Source organism: Gopherus flavomarginatus, chromosome 1, assembly GCF_025201925.1.
Source record: "Gopherus flavomarginatus isolate rGopFla2 chromosome 1, rGopFla2.mat.asm, whole genome shotgun sequence".
In the NCBI taxonomy this organism is placed as follows: domain Eukaryota; kingdom Metazoa; phylum Chordata; order Testudines; family Testudinidae; genus Gopherus; species Gopherus flavomarginatus.
Genome location: NC_066617.1, coordinates 352,078,550 through 352,099,774, shown reverse-complemented (window position 1 = coordinate 352,099,774; position 21,225 = coordinate 352,078,550). Strand labels below are relative to the sequence as shown.

General features: G+C 40.3%; 1 protein-coding gene across 4 annotated transcripts in view; it reads right to left on the bottom strand.

Annotated features, from left to right (window-relative positions):
* Positions 1-21,225, bottom strand: part of DLG2 (discs large MAGUK scaffold protein 2) — a 1,579,821-nt gene that overhangs the window by 1,248,128 nt on the left and 310,468 nt on the right. For 3 of the 4 annotated variants that reach the window (XM_050940648.1, XM_050940534.1, XM_050940577.1), the window contains one exon: positions 20,756-20,830. The exons of the other annotated variant lie outside the window; for it this stretch is intronic. In XM_050940648.1, coding sequence (XP_050796605.1) covers positions 20,756-20,830 — 75 coding nt within the window. The remainder of the gene's footprint in view (positions 1-20,755; positions 20,831-21,225) is intronic. 4 annotated transcript variants of the gene reach the window in all.

Below are 21,225 nucleotides of genomic sequence, written 5' to 3'. Positions count from 1 at the left end.
AAGCCTAAAGGTGAAATATCAATAATTCGGCACTGTAGAACGTATCCAGAAACTATAAATTCCAAAATCTCTTGTGATATGTGCTATGAAACTATATGTATCAGGGACCAGATCCTTAGTGTAAATCAGCACAGACTTCAATGGAGTCAATCACATCAGCCAGGTGAGGAACTAGCTCTGCTCCTTTAAATCACTATCAGGAAAAGAGGCAGAAGGGGCTGTGGCAAGTACATTTAAAGCTAGGCATCATGGATACATTGTGTGTAAAGGGCCAATTTTCATTTTAAATCATACTTGGGCTGGGGTGTAAGTTTAGTTTTAGAAACTCTCCTTAAGTAGAACTGCAAGTCAGAGGTGAGCATCAAGATCAAGGGGAGAATATGGCCTTTGTGTAGCAATTATGCATTCAGAAACCATCAACTAAATTCCTTATAGTTACAATCAGCCTCAATCAGTGAAAAAACATGCTGACATTTAGGATCCCCATGATTTCCACCCTTTGTTTCTCTTCCATCTCATCTTCCTTTTTCTATTTCTCTCCCTCTTCCTTACAATTGTGCATCTCTCCTCTTGTCTTGTCTCTGCATTTCTTTCCCTCAGCAATTCCCAAATCCCACCATGGGCAGCAGTAACATACTTCTGATTCACTAAAATAATCAGCAATCAAAAAACTCATGGTGGCCTTTCAAGTGCCATAATTTGGTTATAGATTAGGTCAATCAGATTACTGGAGTGGAGTTCACACCTATCAGCTGTTGTGTCAGGCTGTCTATGGAATCAAGAAGACAACACTGGCTTGGATTACAATTATTTCCCCTTTTGGAAGATTACCTTCACGAACATGGAGGAGGGACACCATATGGGTAGCTAGTCCTGATGCTGGAGAGCTGCCCTTTGCTGTCCCCATGAAAATCAGTCTGAGTTATAAACTATGGAAAATCACCGTTTATACAGCAGCTCCACTCAGGCTGCACTGCACATGTGCTCAGGCCCTACTGACATAATACAGCACTTCTGGATGACCAAGACAGTTTTAAATGATTCTGAGACATTGACAAAATGTATGCTGATAATGATCCTTCTTTCTCCACCAAAATACCCATTGGTCTAAGTACTGACAGCACGGGACTGGAAGCCAGGAGACTATGGGTATGTCTATGTGGCAATAAAAATAATCCATGGCACCGAGTCTCAGAGCCCAAGTTAATTGACTCAAGCTCATTGGGCTCAGGCTGCAAGTCTAAACACTTCAGTGTAGACATTCCGGCTCTGGCTTGGAGACCCATCCCCTTCGCCAGATTTCAGAATCCAAGCTCCAGACTGAGCCCAAATGTCTACATTGCTGTGTTTAGCCCCTCAGCCCAAGCCCCGCAACCCTAAGTCAGCTGACCTGGACCAGACACGGCCATTCCCTGGGTCTTTTATTGGAGGGTAAACATACCATATATGTTCAAACCAAACTTCTACCAGCGAGTGTCTTTAATAGTTGTCTATATTCAAAGACAGAATGGCAGGCTCTGTGTATTTAGTTTAATCTCTTTCCCCAATTACTTCTGCCAGGATACCTGCGCAGCAGCAGCCGTAGCTGTTTTGAGGGCCAGAGTTTCACAGAATGTCAGCACTTCAGTATTATGTCTGTGATACAGGTGCTGAGTGTGCAATTTGCATGAAGTACTTAATACGTGCAAGTGATGGAAAATGGTTACATTGCCTTACACTGCTGAAACAATTTATGTATGTCGGTGTAGCGTTTGTTATACTGAAGAACTTGAGTTTATGATGATTGTCTAGACACATGGACTGGAAAAGAAGGTGAGCTTCCTCCCCTGAAGGAGATGCTCCTCAGTTAAAGATATAATCAGAGGAAAGAGATGAATGTCGTGGTTACATAACACAGCAGGGCGACACTACAGAAATCATTACTGGACACAGATAATATGACTAGTGTTGTCTGGTTGAACTTGCATAGGAAATAGGGAATTGAATAAGTTACAAGTCCAGCAGACTAAGATCTAGGACAATAAGTGTCTTTACAGGAACCTTCATTGTGAATTTTAGGTAGGTTTTTATGGGAATGGGGGTGAGGAAGAGAGATCATGAACCAAATGAAATCTGAGCCCAATAGACTAGATAATGAAATTTCCATTATTGTCAAAAGCATGCCATGCGCTTCTCATAATGAACCCCAGGAGCCTTGTGACAATAGGGTAATTAAATCACCATGTAAATGTGATGACTTGACAAATACAATACTTTTGAATGGATAAATGATAAATAAAAGACCGCATTTATAGGCCATAAAATCTGTATTTACATAGCAGGTATGTTGTGGAAATCACTGAGAAGTGTTTTAATGATCTTGTTGCAGGTACTTGCCTGGGACAAAAAATGGGCCAGATCAAAACAGAAGTGAAGAAATAATTTTTTCCCTAATGAAACAATCAGAATTTGCCATTCTGGACCAAACTGCTGATTGATCTCACCCAGAATGTCTATACAGCAAATTGAAATCAATGGGACTTTTGTCAAAGTAAAGTTTGCAGGTGTGGCCCTATGAAAAATGGCCAATTTGAGGGGAAGATGGAAAAAACCTGTACTAAGCCAACTGGGCAATGGTTTATCAAACAAAATTGTTCCTGATACTCACAGGAAGTCAATTTATCCCATGAAGCATAACTTTCAAAATGGGGGCAAAATTCTGTCCCTGGATAAATGCACTTGGCTCCCATTGACTTCCAAAAGACCTGCACATTTGCATCAAAAGGCAGAATTTGGTCTTAAGTGTATATAAGTACAAATGTCATTAGTGATAATGAAATTTAGCCACACTGTTTGACCTTCTATGGCATTTCATTTCACAGGTTGCCAATACAATGTTTCCTTTTATTTGTACTTTAATTTGATCAAGTGACCTTTCCTTCTTCTATTAAGCAATACGATAATATTTTTTTCATTGTGTCCTCCATAACTTTGAATAGCGTAATAAAAACCTTTCTAAACCTTTAGCTTTCCATAAGCCAAATGCTTGCAAACTCTCATTTTATGTCAGACCCGCCATGTCTAACAAATTTCAATGCCTTTTCAGTAACTTTTGAATCTCAACTATGTCTTTCTTGGGTGATATAACCATAATTAAACACCATCTCCCAAGGGAGGATGACTATCTTGTAGAAGAGATGTCATTATAATTTCCATGTTTTCAATCCCCTTTTTAATGTACTCAAGTGCGTCTTATGTGCATTTTTTAACTACTGCTTTACACTGGGTTAATGTCTTCATGGAAACCTAAGGAATAAGAGAAGCTGGAGTTGGAAAAGATATGCTAAGTCATCTAGTGCCACCAACTGTCTCTGCAGGATTGTTTTCTACATTTTCTAGATAATTGTCCTGTCTAGTTTTAAAGTGTCCCAAGAAATGGGAGCACATCCATGGAGAACCTATTCCACAGTCTAACAGACTTCACTGTCAGGAAGTTTCTTGTGGCTGTTTAACAAAATATTACTTTTCTTAAATGAATCCTGTTTAGGGCTGGTTGAATATTTTTCATTAAGATTAATTAATTTTAATGGAAAATTGGGATTTTGATCCAACAAAATTTATTGAGAAAAATACCTGCTGTCCATAGAAAATTTCCATTTTTCACCGAAAAATTGAATACCCCAAACTCAAAATATTTTGGTTGAAAATCTAACTATTTCTATTTGGAAATTCTGCTATGGTGCTTCATGGGAGTTATATTTCAGTTGTCTCATGTCCCCATTCTCCTTTATGGACTGGGCTTCCCAGACAGACTATATCTCCCATGATGCACCACGGCTAGGTACACTCACTTCCCCTCTCCAAAAGGGGAGACCATAGTGCATCATGATAGATGTAGTTCCACTGGGAGGCCAATCCATAGAGAAAAATGGGAGCTTGAGGCACCCAACTACAACTCCCATGAGGCACCACAACTCCATTTCCTGATTAACATTTTTCAGTTTTTGGCCAATTGTTTTCAGCTTTCAAATTTCCACAGGAAAAAAAACATTTTTTGACCAGCTCTAATCCCATTGCTTGTAGCTTCAATACCGAATGCCACCCTAAACTTCTTATCCTGTATAAGGGTCTGTCCACATGGACCTGACTTCAGGATTGGGTCCTTAGTCATTACTTTGTCAAGTGCTACACACAGACTTTAGTAGAGTTAAACCTGCAGAGAATTTGACCCAGTGTTTCTCTTATTTTTATGTGCTAAACATGGCTGTGCAAAATTGATGATCTTTTGCTGTTTCATGTAGTTTAGCACTCCTACAAATTTAATTTTATTCATAATTTTGAATAAATATCTAGTTTACATCAACAACTAAGGGGAAATATTATGGACTTTTTTTTTCTTTAAAGCAAAATAATATCCCTCAAAAGTTGGCCCAATTTTCACACAATAGGCCTGGTATTGCTTGAAAAATATACAAGCCTCTATGGACAACTCCCACTGACTTCAATATGCCCTGATTTTACCCTTTGTTTTTCTCTGTGAGGTAAGCAGTTGGGTTCCTGGGTCAGCTGAAAGAGCTGTGTGTATGTGTAAAACAGTGATGTGTAGGATTATACTAATTGGTTGGTTTCTAACTTTTTTCTAGCTTTTCAAGTGTCTTTGCACTGTTCACCTTACATTTGAAGCTGTCCTTCTTACAATGCTCCCAGCTCTTTCATACTACCCTTGTTGCTTTTCAGGTAGTAAAAACCTCTTTCTTAACATACACAGCTTCCCCCATTCAAACAGCAGCTTAGTGACCTTTATCTTTTTATCCTCCATCATTCAAGGACCAACCTTTCTCCCCATCCTAATACCTCATGTTTTCATTCATTCTAACTGTAGCAAAATGTTTGGTCTAGCTCTCTCCTGTTCTGAATAACAGCTTCAGCTCTATCACTCTGTTTCAATCAGTTCTTGCTGCCTCCTGGAGATGGCCCAAGGCCATTCACAGCTATGGGGATGGCTCGCAGTCATTCTACTCCCTTTGCCCCTCTCTCGCTAACCCTTTCCCAGCTCATGATCAGTGTTGTCCAGAGTCTCCTCTTCAGACTTGGATGTGATTAGTCAATGCCAAAGCAAATTCATGGCATCCCTCTTAGTTGAATTGTGTCTTTCCATCCAGACTCCTCCTAAAAGCATCCACATTGACTCAAATTCCCTTCACTTTCTCTCTTACAGATTTGCTGAAATATATTGGGATATGTAAGCTGTGGAGTTTTTCTGATAACACTGTGGCAAAAGAGGTGACTTCACGTAGTTTGTCTTATTTCCCATAATTCCCTAAAACTAACTAGCTTGTGTTTACTAGTCCCAACAACTGGCTGCTCTTCATCTTGTGACTAGATTAAGGCTATTTTTGAGGTGGGTGAGGTTAGAGGAAGGAAGGATGGACATATTTACTATTCCTGTCTTGCTTTGCTCCAGTTTTATTAGTTGAACCTGAATTTATTTCAATCTGTTGGAATAACTAGGCAGATTGCTATCACTCAGGAAAATTCTTAGTCTTGAGCATCTCTGTGTTTTAAAGTCCTTTGGTCACCAGTAGTCACTACTATTATGTAACAGATAAGCCAGTGGAATATACAGAAGGAAATAATATCACAAATAGGTAAAGCAGTAGCCACATTCACCATCTTAAACAAGATTTGGTCATAAGAAATGTAGAACTTAAAGACCAAACTATGGATCTAACTCAAAAGTTATTTCCATTTTAACACATGGATGTGAAGGCTGGAAATCCACCAAGGTACAGATAGACATCTAAATGCCTTCAAAAGCATATTATATATTACTTGTATTATGGAACGAATTTATAACAAATGCTGAGTTTTGTCAGAGTTTGACAACCCCTCCTCTGCACAGTTATCCAGAAAAAAAGATGGAACTATCTGGGACATGTGTTAAGAATGAAGCCAGAACATCTGCCATGGCAGGTTTGCCATTAGGCAGATTAAGAACGTGCAAAAATAGGCAATTTAAAGAATCCCGCTAACAAACAGAACTTAGAGAGGAAAAACCATAAGGAACTTAACAACACAGAGGCCATGTAAAATGCAGTCCAGGATAGACAGGGATAGTGGAGCCCTGTTCATGCCCTTCGTGTCATTTGATGACGTAGGAAGGATTCGGATTCAGATTCAGTTGCTACTGTTTGGCCTCATTTTCACATTTCACTAGTGCACTGCAGACCCCAACTTCTATGTCATTAATAAAGATATCAAATAAGACAGGACAACTGGTGGCCCTGGAAACACCACAAGACATCTCCCTACAACTGGATGCATGCTTGTAGTGGGGTGGTCACTCCGCTCCTACCTGGAAAGGCTTAAAGCAGTCCAGGAGAGGACTGTGGCAGAGAAAATCTGGGCTGATGGGGAAAGTAGCCATAGCTGTAGCCAGAGGAATCAGGGCCCAGCTGGCCATTCTAAGATGGCAGTTGGCCAGAAACACACACAGACACTCTCTCCAGCTTTGAGAAGGAGGGACCTGGCTGCAGGGAGCTGAGAAGGTACCTGGAGTGGAGCAGGGCTGGGGGAAGACCAAGGGAGCTGGGGACCTCTGGCCTGGAAACCCCCCAGGCTGTGGCCTAGTAAAAGGTCAATTAGGTACTGGAGTTGCAGGGGGCAGCCCACAGGTAGGCAGAGGTCCACCCCCCCCCTTGTCTATGATGAGTGGCTTTTACACTGCAGTCTGCCCCAGTGAGCAGGGGCTAGATGGTGACTGGCAGTAGCCCACGAATGAGGCTAGGTGGGCATAGAGGGTTGGGGGTTCCCCTGGGTGGGGAGACCCATAGAGACTGGGGCAGGCATTGCTGGGGGCAGCCTCAGGGTAAAGGGGCACTAGATCTGGGAGGGACACAGGGGCCAGCGGCAGCGGGACACTGGCCTGCAGAGGGCACACCAAGGGCCGGAGAGCTAATTCCCTGAGATGAGCAGCAGGAGGTGCTGCAGTGGTGAGTCATCACCCTGCTACAATGCTCATTAATCATTATCTTCGGTTATGGTAACTCAGCCAGTTATAAAGCCATGTAACAGGACTCAGCTCCAAGCCAATTTGAATTAATTTTGTCATTAATTTCATGAGATACCTAAGCAAACGCTTTCCTAAAAATCAGTAGAAGTTGATTGCCTAATTGCCCTTTGTTCCTTTGAAAGTCTGCCCTAAAAATTTAAGATGCAGACAGTAATTTTGTAATTTTATCAAAAAGAGCAATCAAATTTGTCTTGCATGATTTGTTCTTTAAAAAAACATGCTGCTTGTGCTTATGGTTCTATTACCCTCTGGATTTTTAGTAATTTCTTTTCCAATATTTGTTCAATTATTTTACCAGGGATAGAAGTCTAACTTGTAATGAGTTACTCACAATCACTTGTAAAATTTTTCCCTCAGCAGATCTGTCAAGCTGAGAGATGATCAGTGCATATGAGAAGTTTACACTATTTTTGCCATTGTGCATGACCTTAAGTCTATCTCAGTTAAATTCCATTTGCTATTGTGCTGCTCAGACCCCAAATATGTTTAAATCCATCTAGATTTTCTCACCATTTTTAATAGATTTTATTAAGCAAAACAACCTAATGTTAACAGAAAACTAAACCAGGTTTTTTTTCTTTTTCATCCAGGAGTTAATATATGAAAGGACTAGTTATAACACTGAAACTTTGAGTTTCTTGTTATTATTTCCATTTACACCTATTCTGGTGCACTATGTCATGAAGTCAACAGAAATTGAGGCATTCAGCAGTTAGCAGGATCAGGCCCTAAGTGCTGTATGAAAGGCAAAAACACATTAGTCAAGGAGATGCCCAAAACTCCTGAAAATAACTGACCATCTCAACCCTAAACAAGCTTCCATTGTGCTGAAAGGTGTTAATGGCTGCCACCAGAGAGGTCTTGGATCTAAACAGACCCACAGACCTCGTTAAAGCCAATGGGCATGCCACACACTCTTTCAAGTTCAACAGAAAGAGCACCCAAGCCCAGTTATATAGTTAAAACTGCTGGGGACTATGGAGCTAACACCCAAAGCACTAAGCCACATGGCAGGCCTGAGATAAACTATGTGGACTGAGGAGTTTACAGCAGGGTAGTGTTGCCAGGTGCCCAACTGGAAAGTCTTGTCAAAAAGAGTAAATGTACAGATACCAAAAGTCTGGTTACCATGGGTGGCAGAGGCACCGGGTCATCAACCTACACCAGCCCCTGCTAAGCCAGGGCCCCCTGCTACCTGCATCTAATGGGCAGGCAGGCTCTGCATCAGGCTGCAGCTCCAGAACAGAGGGAGCTCAGCTGCCGTGGGGCAGGGAGGTGGAGAGGATCCAGCTACTAGGAAGCTGGAGAGTGGAGAGCAGTAAGCGTTGGGGGTAGGCAGGAGAGAAGTGGGGGGCAGGGCCTGGAGAAAGAGGTGGAGCAGGGGGCAGGGCCTGTGGGGAGAGGTGGAGCCGGGGGCGGAGCCTCAAGGGACAAGGTGGAGCACAGGGGTCCAGTTGTCAGCAATTAGAAGGATGTAGTTGCAGGCTGTGTACATTGGAAGCACAGAGACAGGAGAAGAAGTGAGCGTGATCCTGAGAGGATGCAGAGGGACATAGCACAGAATTATTGAGCACAGAACTCACTAGAATGACACAATTGAGGATTTCCGAACAAGGAAGCTCTCTGCTATTGATTTTACTGTGTGCAGGGAAACAAGTCTTTGTGTACATTTTTTAAATCAATAAGATTACACCTAGAATATACTGACTCTTATCAATTTCTTATCCTAACAGGAATAAGCATGCAGGATCCTCAATACTGGCTAACTGCTCACACCAAAGTCAACATTATAAACACACTTCGCTTCCTCCCCTAGTACATCAAAACCAAACTTCCACGGTATCATCAGACTTACCTCCATTTCTAGCTACTTTTAATTATTCTCTACTCTGAGAAGCAAGTGCTTCAAGGCAACTAGCCAGTTTGGAAAATCCAAGTCAATGAAGTCCACTGGGGCTACCTTGATCTTTTATTAAATTATCCAAAGAGAACTTTTCCAGTTTAGAGACACAATTTTCCCTCACTAAGGGTGTGTTGGCTTGACCCTGCCAGGTGGATACTTAGTAAAAATATTAAGCTGTTCTAGCCTTATTTAATTCTGAATCACTTTCATTGGACTCAAGGTGAGGCTCACTGGTCTAACTACTAGGATCTTCCTTGGCTCAATTTTAAATAAATCTATCCATTAGTGGCTTCCCGGTCCCTCTATTTATAAGGGTAAATTGAAAGTCCTCATCAATATCCATGCTGTTTCACATTTCACAAATGCAGAATGGACTTTGGAACCCTCAACCACATTCCCATCTAACAGACTGATCGCTAGAGACAGTGTTTCATGGTATCGCTGCCCACTTGGAGAACAGCTGAAAGAACCTGTAGGTGTTTGTTAGTAGCTGGCCTTTTGAACAGCTGGGGTCTTTTAGCTTCTGTTGAGAAAGCAAGAGGATGTGTTTGAGCCTTCCACAGGTGCAACTATTTTCTCCACCAGTTAGAGGACGAACAGAAAATAACAAGTTATGAAACAAAGTACAGGAACCAAAAGAAGAAAGTAGCAAATAACTGAGTGAAAGAGTTGTTGATTAGGGAAATTAACTACTACATTCACTGGGCTTTAAAGCTATGTTATTTTAAAACAATGGTGTTTCAAACATCATGAAAACAGATACAAATTTATTCCTGGAAAGATTCCTTTTATATAACTATGTAAAATATTTTATTTCATTGTTTTGGCAAGCCAAGTGTACACTCAAAACCATATTCCACCGCAAACAACAAGGAACACATGAGCCTTCTGCCCTACCCCCCCAACTCCCTCCCATGATACAAATTTAAATCTGATTATACTTTCAATATCACTTTCAATGAGTCTTGCTTGCTCAGTCTTCAGCTTGCAAGTTAAAAGATGTTTTTTTCTAACTGTTAGACCTGGAAAATTCAGTCTGATCTGAAATAATATCTAGCTATTATATGGCACTTTCCATCAATAGACTGGAAAGTGCTTTACAAAGGTAGGATGTTTTTCTATCCTATTATCAGTTTACAGAGGAAGAAACTGAGGCACAGAGAAGTGTGGTGACTTGCCCAAGGGCACACAGCAAATCAGTGGCAGAGCTGGGAATAAAACCAAGAACTTCTGCATCCTGAGAGCCTCAAATCAAGCTGGATTCTATAAGGCTGTGACTAGATTGGTAATAAAAATTATAAAAGTTTCTGGATTCAGAAATTAATGATTCTGTCAATGGTACATGAACCAGAACTCAATCCAGCTCTCTCTCTCCCATAGTTGGTTCTACAGAGGTATCAAGAGCAAACAAAAAAACTACACTAAAAACTTTTTCAGGTCAGTAAAATAAGTGAATGGGACTCTGAATGCACACAGGTGTTTGTTTGGGTTAATAAAGAAGGGGCCAGTTTTGTACACTCCGTTTTCTGATCACAACAGCAGTTTAAAACTAGTACATCCTAGGGCCCAATCATGCAAGGTGCTAACTGACTCCTGTAAACTGCTCAGCTTCCACCATTCCTGGTCAAGTCTCTGAAGTGGTGATTTTCTGCGATGCTGAGAACGTACAGTGACTTTATTTATATTTGTGTGTGCTCAGCAATGGGAGTTTTGTCATACATTTCACTCAGAGTTGTATTAGGACTTTTAAAACAGTAAGACTTTACTACTTTCCACTAGAAGATGAAAGCACTTAGACCCAGATCCTCAAAGGCATTTAGGTACCTAACTCCCACTGAAATCAATGAGAGTTAGATGCTTTAAATACCTTTCAAGATCTGGGCCTAAGCCCAGGATCAGGTTCTATGCCTGTAAAATGCAGAACTAACAAAATAACACAGTAAGAGCAAACGAAATCCACTATATTAAAAAAAAGAGAATGATCTATTCAGACATTTTTAAATTTAGCAGGTCCGAAGTTTTAACGCATATGATGTTCTAGAAAGTTAATTGCAATTTGAATTTAAAAAAAGATACAAGAAAAATATATATATGCGCACTAATTAAAAACTGCTCAAATCAGATTTTTTCAGGAATCTCTAACAGCATCATTCATGTTCATATCCTAAGAAGAAGAATTTATACCTGATCAGCTTATACTTGAGAAGTATAAGCTTAAATACTACAGTGGAAAACTGATAAGCATATATCTGATAAGTACAAGCTTACATTTCTACTGCAGAGAACTGATAAAGGAAAGTATGTGCCAAGGTATTTTATTTTTCTATGTATTTTATTCTCTTATCACTTTTCCACTATTTTTTTAAAAAAACTATTAAGTTTAAAATCTAGGACCACATTCAAACTTTGCAGCTCAGGCTAGCTGTGCTAACACATAAAGGGCTGGAGACCATGGGTGGTTCTTTGTCAGCCAAACTCCTTGAAGACCACTAGCAGAGGGGTTTCTGTACTTGCTTCTCTGTTCCCTCCTGCCATCCCTACCCCTCTCAATGATTCCCTACCCTTCTCCTAAGAACTGTGATCATTTTGTGCTTCTTATGCAGGTCCCACATTCCTGTCTGCATGGGGAATCTGATGTGCAGGGAAGTCTGGGAAGAAATTCAAAACAATAAAACTGATCAAGTAAATTAATTAAAAGTTTTTAAATTTCTAGCTTTTTTCAATTAAAAAGTCATCTTTATAAACTGTAATTCTAATTAAAACTATACAAAATAGTCTTGGATCCGGCGGTCTGTGTTTTTATCAGCAATTCTTATAAATTTGTATTATCCAGAAACTAGACAGGCACGAGGAATATCTACAGTATAATTCTCTCATCATTGCCTCTGAAGGGAAAAGGGGGAAATCCTGGTGTCATTGAAGTTAACAGCAAAATTTCCATTGACTTTAATGGAGCTAGGATTTCACCTGAAGAGTCTGCAGAATTTAGTCAACGAGCTGCTAATGAGAACATAAAGACGGGGGACATTTTTTATAACAATTTTGTTAATTGCTTCTTGTTAAAACTCTGCAAATGACTATTTGGGTGGAAGTGGTGGGCCAGATTCTGTCCTGTTATGCCAGTGTAAATCCAGATTTATATCCTGGTAACAGAGCACAGAATTTGGCTCTCGGTGTCTAGTCCTTCACCCTTCTTTGGGTTTACTGAGCATAGGTTATAATACATAATTCCTTTTCAAATTAAGCCTAGTAATTTGCCTCTCTAGTGGAAGAAAAAAAACAAAACAAGCCCTAATTTGCACTTTCATTGTTCTCAATTACCCAAAACCAAATAACACAGATATAAGTACTCTACAGGGAAAAATAATTTACATCAGCCTTTGAAAACATTTTTTTATATTTACTTACTAAGAAATTTCCATTCACTGCCCACTTGTACATGTATGCACATAGCACACCCCATCCTGCAAGGTGAGGGTGGGTACTCAACTATATCATGGGAGACACTCAGCATCTCTCAAATAGCACACATTTACCTAATAGGTTACGCACCGGCATTTATGTGATGTAAAGAGATCTTTAGGCTATTAATAATTTCTGTGGCACTGTAAGTGTAAAGGGGATTGTATGGCTCGTGCTGAATGAATAACAGGGCTTGAAATCTAAAGGTATGAATGAAAACACCATATAAAATATGGAGTATTATGGCCAAATAAGTTCTTCCTAGGCATTTAGGAAAAGATGGGTGGTTGGATATAACATGTTTTAATACCTGAGGGCCATGCTCTGTATTAGTGTATGTATCTGCAAGCCCTATGGAAATCAGTGGCATCTGTACATACCTATCCTAGGGTAGAATCTGGCCATGTGATTTTATCATTGGCAGATAATAATTTGTATTAGAGCAGTTTATCTGAGATTCTGTATATTATTAGTAGATAATAATAATAAATGCTACAGAGAGGAAGGATGGTCTCGTGGCTAAGGCAATGACGTAGGACTCAGGCGACCTAGGTTCTCTTCACAAATTGTCCACATGCTTCCTTTGTGACCTTGGGCAAGTCACTTAGTGTCTCTGTGCCTCGGTTCTTCATCTGTGAAATGGAGACAATATTGCTTTCTGCCTTGTCTAGTTAGAGGCAAGTGTAACCCACACATCTTCTGAGTGTGGTGTTCTGTCCCCTCTAGTGGTACCGAGAGAGAGAGATTGAGTCTGCTCTATAACCTTATCTAACTGCCAATTGGCTTTTGGCTCATGCAGTAGAGGTTCATGCAGTAAGCTCCAGACATCCCAGGTTCGATCCCACCCACCAACAACCAAGGTCTGTCAGTATTACGCAAGGACAGAATATTTCAGTATGTTTGTACAGGCCTAGCACAATGAATCTCTGGTCTCAGTTGCAGCCTCCAAGTATTACTTTAATATACATTATGTATAGTCACAGTTCCATGATTTTTTCAATTGTTTTAGAGCTGGGATTCAACCACTTTGTTACATATGAAGAGCACATGGTATCCCTGCCCCTAGATTATACCATTAACTCTACTTTGCATAATGACAGGTTTCAGAGTAGCAGCTGTGTTAGTCTGTATCTGCAAAAAGAACAGGAGTACTTGTGGCACCTTAGAGACTAACAAATTTATTTCAGCATAAGCTTTCGTGGGCTACAGCTCACTTCTTCGGATGCATAGAATGGAACACACAGACAGGAGATATTTATACATACAGAGAAAATGAAAAGATGGAAATATGCATACCAACAGGAAGAGTCTAATCAATCGAGATGAGCTATCATCAGCAGGAGAAAAAAACTTTTGAAGTGGTAATTGAGATGACCCATAGAAGATGTGAGGAGAACTTAACATAGGGAAATAGATTCAATTAGTGTAATCACCCAACCATTCCCAGTCTCTGTTTAAACCTAAGTTAATTGTATCTAATTTGCATATTAAATTGAGTTCAGCAGTCTCTCTTAGGAGTCTATTTTTGAAGGTTTTTTTGTTGCAAAATTGTCACCTTCAAGTCTGTCACTAAGTGGTTAGAGAGGTTGAAGTGTTCTCCCACTGGTTTTTGAATGTTATGATTCCTGCTGTCAGATGTGTCCATTTATTCTTTTGCATAGAGACTGTCCGGTTTGGCCAATGTACATGGCAGAGGGGCATTGCTGGCACATGATGGCATATATCAGCGGCACTGCTATGGGTACCTGCATGGCCCCACAGTATGCCAACATTTTTATGGCTGACTTAGAACAACGCTTTCTTAGCTCTCATCCCCTAATGCCCCTACTCTATTTGCGCTACATTGATGACATCTTCATCATCTGGACCCATGGAAAAGAAGCCCTCGAGGAATTCCACTGTGATTTTAACAATTTCCATCCCACCATCAACCTCAGCCTAGACCAATCCACACAAGCGGTCCATTTTCTAGACACTACTGTGCTAATAAGCGATGGTCACATAAACACCACCCTATACCGGAAACCCACTGACCACTATACTTACCTACATGCCTCCAGCTTCCATCCAGGACACACTACACGATCCATTATCTACAGCCAAGCTCTAAGATATAACCGTATTTGCTCCAATCCCTCAGACAGAGATAAACACCTACAAGATCTCTATCAATCATTCTTAAAACTACAATACCCACCTGCTGAAGTGAAAAAACAGATTGACAGAGCCATAAGAGTACCCAGAAGCCACCCACTACAGGACAGGCCCAACAAAGAAAATAACAAAACGCCACTAGCCATCACCTACAGCCCCCAACTAAAACCTCTCCAGCGCATCATCAAAGATCTACAACCTATCCTTAAAGATGATCCCTCACTCTCACAGATCTTGGGAGACAGGCCAGTCCTCGCTTACAGACCGCCTCCCAACCTGAAGCAAATACTCACCAACAACTGCACACCATACAACATAAACACTAACCCAGTAATCTATCCTTGCAACAAAGCCCGATGCCAGCTCTGTCCACATATCTATTCAAGTGACACTATCATAGGACCTAATCACATCAGCCACGCCATCAGGGGCTCATTCACCTGCACATCTACCAATGTGATATATGCCATCGTGTGCCAGCAATGCCTCTCTGCCATGTACACTGGAAAATAATGGGAAAAAATCCTCTTTAAAAATCAGTTTTATCTAATCTGGGACTATAAACACTAACATGCACAAATCATAATTGTATGGTTATTGCATAGTGTCACTACAGAGAGAGGAGTTAGTTTGTTTGGATGGCTTCACTGTTCATTTTCATAGGTTGGAAATGTTTGACTCTTTAAGTTTAAACTTAACTTGGAATTTCCTGGGTTTGTAACGCTTGTTTGGGGAATAATTCAACGTCTCTGTGATGTTTAACCCTTAAATTACTGACATGTTCTCAACCTTAACTCCAGCTTAACAAAGTTTTGATCCAGAAATAATAAATAAGAATTATTACTATTTGATACAGTTAGTTTTTTATTACTGAAAGGAATTACACAACGGTGGATGGAGAATAAATGGTTACACATTAAAAAACCAGTGATCAGAAGAATACTACATTCTGTTTAATTTATTTCTACTGTCCAACAAATCTCAAATACTCATAACAATCCTATGCGGTCATAACAATATTTATTCTTAAAAGCTTGTCCTTAAAAAATTGCCCTTGGATAAAGACCTTGAATGTCAAGTTTCAGCCTAGAGCAAATTTCTACAGCCAAGTTATGAATTCTTGTTCGTAACGAAAGTGCCAAAACAACCTTAACTACAGCAATGATGGTACTGCTGTAGCAACAGTGCTGCTTTTGAGAAAGTAAACATAGCTCTAAAGACAGCAATTTCTCTCTCTCTCTCTCTCTCTCTAATGTGTACTTAAACTTTTTCAGTTTAAATAACTCATGTGAAATACTTTCTGGAAAGATAATGATGTGAAATAACTACATAGACCAAACAGTAGATAATGCTTTTGGATAATGTAATGTATATCTTACTAACACACACCTGAATTATTGTCTTTGCTTAAACGTCTCTGAGACTGCTTTGTAATCTTAGGGTCCTGTCTTTGCTCCCATTTGGTTATATCAGCTGGAGAAGGATCAGGGTCTTAAACATGTTGGTCAAAATTAAAATAATTAATAAGCCATCTTCTAGAAAATTGGGGAAAACATTCCCCAGACCATGTTTTTTTTAATGGGGTATCATATGATAGGGAGGAAGAGAATAATCTCTGATTGCATTAGAATGATGGTCTTTCCTCCCTGAGCAATGAAATATGCATGTCATAAATTTAACAAGGGAAAAGGAAGCTTTGGATGACGAAGAGCTCCAGGAATAGTGACCCAGCAAAAAAATAAATGACAAATTAAAACAACATTTAATAACAAAGCTGGGGTTTAGTATTCAAAATATCACCATTAATAATATCCTAGAGAAGAAGGATACAAGGGAGGGGGATTATTTTAATGGCTTAGTTTTCAGAACGACATATTAGCCACAAGGAACATTCCTTGCCACCTGGATTGCCTATGGAATCTATTAGCCAACAGGGTTTTATTCATAGAAAAAGGCTGTAAACTCAGAGAGAGAGAAAGAAAGAGAGACCCTGCAGAACTCACTTCATGGTATGCAGAGATATTTATTTTATTTTAATTTTATTTTATTTTATAGTGTGTGTCTGCACAAGAGAGAAAGGGACACACTTATTAGGCAATGGAAGAAACCCCAAGAGAGGGAGGGTACTTCTAAACAGAGCCATTTATTTAATTTGTGTTTAAAAAGAGATTAATTTCAGAAATGATTGCACTAGACTTACAGCTTTAGACAAACCAGAATATGTACATTTCAGCTCTGCTAGACAACATGCTATTTGGACGATACTTTTCTCAGAACACAGGCACTTGAAACATGTGCGACACAGTCTCTCGTAGTACATATTTCTTAAAACTGTTGCCAGTGAGATAAATCTGAATACAAACATCTGGATTAGTTGTCAGCCAGAAATGTTTGTCTTTACCAATACATAGACTCTTTACCCAATGCAAGCTAATATCGCTGAAAATGGGTGTTCCTCTGGATTTGCCACTTTATTACAAATTATGGCTCCTACAGACAAACTGAAGAGAGACAAATTTGAAGCTGCAGTGTCCCCAAAGGGTTTACCTATCCCAGTAATAATATTCAGAGCCCCTACAGAGATCTCAGAATGCTTTACAAAGGTGAGTGAGCATTATTATCCTTGTGTTACACACCTGGGGAAACTGAGAGGCAGAGCCGTTTAGGGCAAGTTTTCAAAGATGCTGAAAATCCCCAGCTCCCACTGAATTCAAAAGAGGAAGAGCACCTCTGTTGCAGGTCTGCAGCTCTACTGCACCCTATGGGCTATAGTCATGCCTGTGGCTGCTGCTACTCCTCCTATGCAAAGTCTTTTGACCAGTTATATTCCCCTTCTCTCAGAATCATGAGCCATACACCTCCCCATCCAGTGCCATAGCGGAGATTGAGATCCCACAGTGCAATCCCATAGAATGCAAGGGCATGCACCAATCCCACTACCTTTTGTGCCCACATGCCCTTCCCCCTCTGTCTTGCTACTTCCTAATGGCAGGGGACCACAGAGAGGGAATTTTGCTATGAGAGAAGGCCAAGGAGCACTGTGGACTCCATGGCAGGAAAAAGCAAAGGGATTCTCCTAAAGCTTCAGGATGGGGAAAGGCAAATTCAAGAAGAGCTGTTGACATTGCAGGGAGGCAGAGATATCCCCAAATAATTTTATAACACAGGGTGCCCAACAGTATGATTCTTTGGTATTCTTGCATCTGAACATAGCTAGAAAATAAGCCCGTTGATGCTAAGGTTTACTTTCCATTTCTACAGTGAGCTCCTTTTGGAGTATTTACAATCAAACACTGCAAAACCTTTGGAAGAAATGACAAAATGAGAGCGCGGCTAGAGCCACCCTTAGGTAATTCCCATGATTAAGATTCTGAGCTTTAAAATGAGTCTATAAAGGACACTGTGAAGTCACAGAAAACCAGTGTTCAACTATGCCCCCTTCTCTGCAGATGGTGAGTTGCCAAACAGAATCAAAAGTCTTAACTGCAAGAATTATCAGCAAATTCAAAAAGGATGTGAACTTGTGTGCTGCAAAGAAGGCAGGCTATTACATAACAGCAATGCTGCCAGACCGACTGTAAGATACAGTACATTGGGAAGCAGTTCCCAAAAGAAGACTCCATGTTTTTTATAAAAACTGCTGAAAAAACAAAACAGAATACATGCCATTGTGACTAATGTGGCTAACAAAACTGAGGAAGAGGCATCCTCTCTATCCCCACTTCTTGATTCCTTCTTCACTTTTTCTTCTTCCCTAAGGTATGCACAGCTGAGTTCCAACAACACAGCAGCATCTACTTGGAGAATCTCTTGTATAAGGTCACAATCAGCAATTCTAATGCTTATTCTCTTTATCTGATCTGTCCCTTCCAAGGCTACACAGTAGTTAGAGTTTGTTGAACCACTTTCACTCTTGTATTATTTTCTCTAAACAGGTTTCTTTCTAAATGACGCCATTTCAAAAACACTATTATTTACTATGGGCAATGTGGTGACTGGCACCTCTCAAACCTGTGGACAGAAAACTCTGGCCAATTAATACCATGTTAAGCTTCCCCTGTTTTTATTTTTCTAAATGTTGTTTACATTTGATTCCCAATAAAAGTAACATTTAATTTAGTTTAATACAAAAAATGATCAGAAACTTAAACAGGAGGAGAGCCTGACATTCATAGGACATACAGATCTGACAGGCTAGATAGATGAATGAAGGGACAAAATACTTACACAAGAGAAAGAACTTCTTGTGGTTTATTATACACAAGTTATATGTATGGTAGTACTTAGCTAATTTCATTGCACTCAGGTACAACCTTTGTAACCAGCCTAAAGCACATCTGAAGCAGCATCTAACTAGGTCACCATAATTTTATTAACTATGCTTTGGACTATATAGATAATATTACGGATAATATAGATACATATTACGGAGGTGAAATCTGAATTGTTAAACTATATCATAATGGTAGTTTTATCCCCAAATGGTCTAAAATACTATATCTTGGAGCCATAGAAACCTTAAGCCGTAGACATTTAAAACAAAGGTAATGAATTCAAGCCCTCAGTTTAACTTTTCCTGACAATAGGCAGACATGAGATCTTTGCAAGATCATAGGGTCTATAGTACCTATTCACACATACCTCTGGCTTAATAAAGGCAAGAAGGGGATTAACACGCAAAAATCAATAAAATAAAAGTAAACTTTATATTATGATGGACCAAAAGGCAAATAACTAAAGAAATACCCAGATGGTCACACAAATATTGCTGCTTAAGAAAACAACAAATCAACAGCCAAAGAGCCAGTCACTGTCACCAGTGGAAAACAAGTCCAACTGGTTCTCAAGTCATCAAGTTTTGATATCAAATGCCTAATACACTAATCATCTCTCTCTCTTGGTCACACTATCACACTTGTGGCGCTCAAGCTGGTGCTTCCTCTATATAAAAGAGAAGAGCAATCAGCAGAGCTTCTCCATGAAGGCTCCTCGACTCTAAAATTTGCTACACTCCATTGGTCTGCCAGAGCTCAGATCTGTTAACCTTCCAGACCCACTGCAAAGCCAATTTGTTTTTCAAAGCTTTAGAGAATAAACTGGATGGAAATCTCACGTAGATAACTTACAGCAGTATTAATGAGACAGTGGGCCAGATCCTTAGTTGGTGTAAATCAGCATCGTAGCTCTGAGGCGTTGGTTTGGTCTCACTCTCTCTCTCACCCAGGCCAACCTCATCTTTCTACACAGAAAGTGGGGGAAGGCTATCTGGAGGAGAAATAGGGAAAAACCCTCATGCTTTGCCACCACCTCAAGTTCTACAGAGGGTAAAGGAGGCTCCTCCTGAAAAAGGGACAAGATGGTCAGGTGGTTACGGAACTAAGCTAGAATTGAGAGATTTACGTTCCAGTCCCTTCTCTGTCACAGAATTCCTGTGTGACCTGACACAAGTCACTTAGCTTCTCCATGCTTCAGTTTTCCATCTGTAAAATGAGGTTATACCACTTCCCTACCTCACAGGGGTGTTGAGAAGATAAATACATTAAAGATTGTGAGGCGCACAGATATTATGGTGATGGAGGGCCATATAAGCTCTGGGAGAATCCTTTCCTCCACAGAGGGGCTGGAGGGCAATAATCATTTCAGTCTCTCTCTTCTCCAGGGCTGAGGAAAGGAAGAGGTCCTTCTGCCATGTCCAGCATAAGCACCAAATCTGGAGTAGGCCTGCTGGCTAACGTATCAGTTTCTGGCAGACTATGAGTGGAGAATACTAATTAATTCTCCATTAGCTATGCCTCTAAACCAGGTGGAGCTAATGCAATGCCTGTCAGCACACCAACTATGACCATGCAGAGAGAACAGCAGTGGCAACCTAACGAATAACCCTTCCTGCCTCAGAGCCTGAATATCACCCAAAGAATGTCTGTAAGAGGTATCCATTTTGTTTCTGTCCTGCCCATGCAGTAAATTAAAGTCCTAATGGTGCTACACATCAAAAGAATTATAAGTAATCCCTACCACACCAATGGTTCAGCAATCTAACTTCAAAAGCAGTTCATTCTGGCCTTACAAATGTATTTATTTCTGCAGTTCACTGAACATTGAGTTTTACACCATTGACGCTGCTCCAAGCACAGAGACTTACCCTTCAGTCTCTCAAATCTTTGTATCAAAAGTCTCAAACTTACGGTAGAATGTTGAATGGGTATCCAGGCAGGTGCTTCGACTGAGCATTTGTGGGAAGGGCATCTGCCATGGCTCTGCTGCAAATAAGTGAAAATGGCATTATACACAATACAGTACGTGCTTCAATCCTTCACACAAGGAGCTCCCTTAAAAATGGAGCATCAACCTTATCTTTGCATTTCCTAGCATTTGTTAGTACACATGAGACCTTTCAGAGTGATTTGCCAGGGCCATGTGTGAGAAATTAGGCATGTAGGTCCCATTATTAAAAGGGCACTGAAATTTTACCCATTAGTTTTGCTGTGTATTTAACAGTTTTGAAGGGGACACAAGCTGCATCCACTCTGAACCCCAAACAACTGCCATTTGGCATTCCTTAGTTCTGAAACCTTCAAAGAACAAGGACACAGGGCTTAGGCAGTACTTAGGGTTTGGCTTTTAACTCTCATCTTCACAACAGGCTGTATGTCTC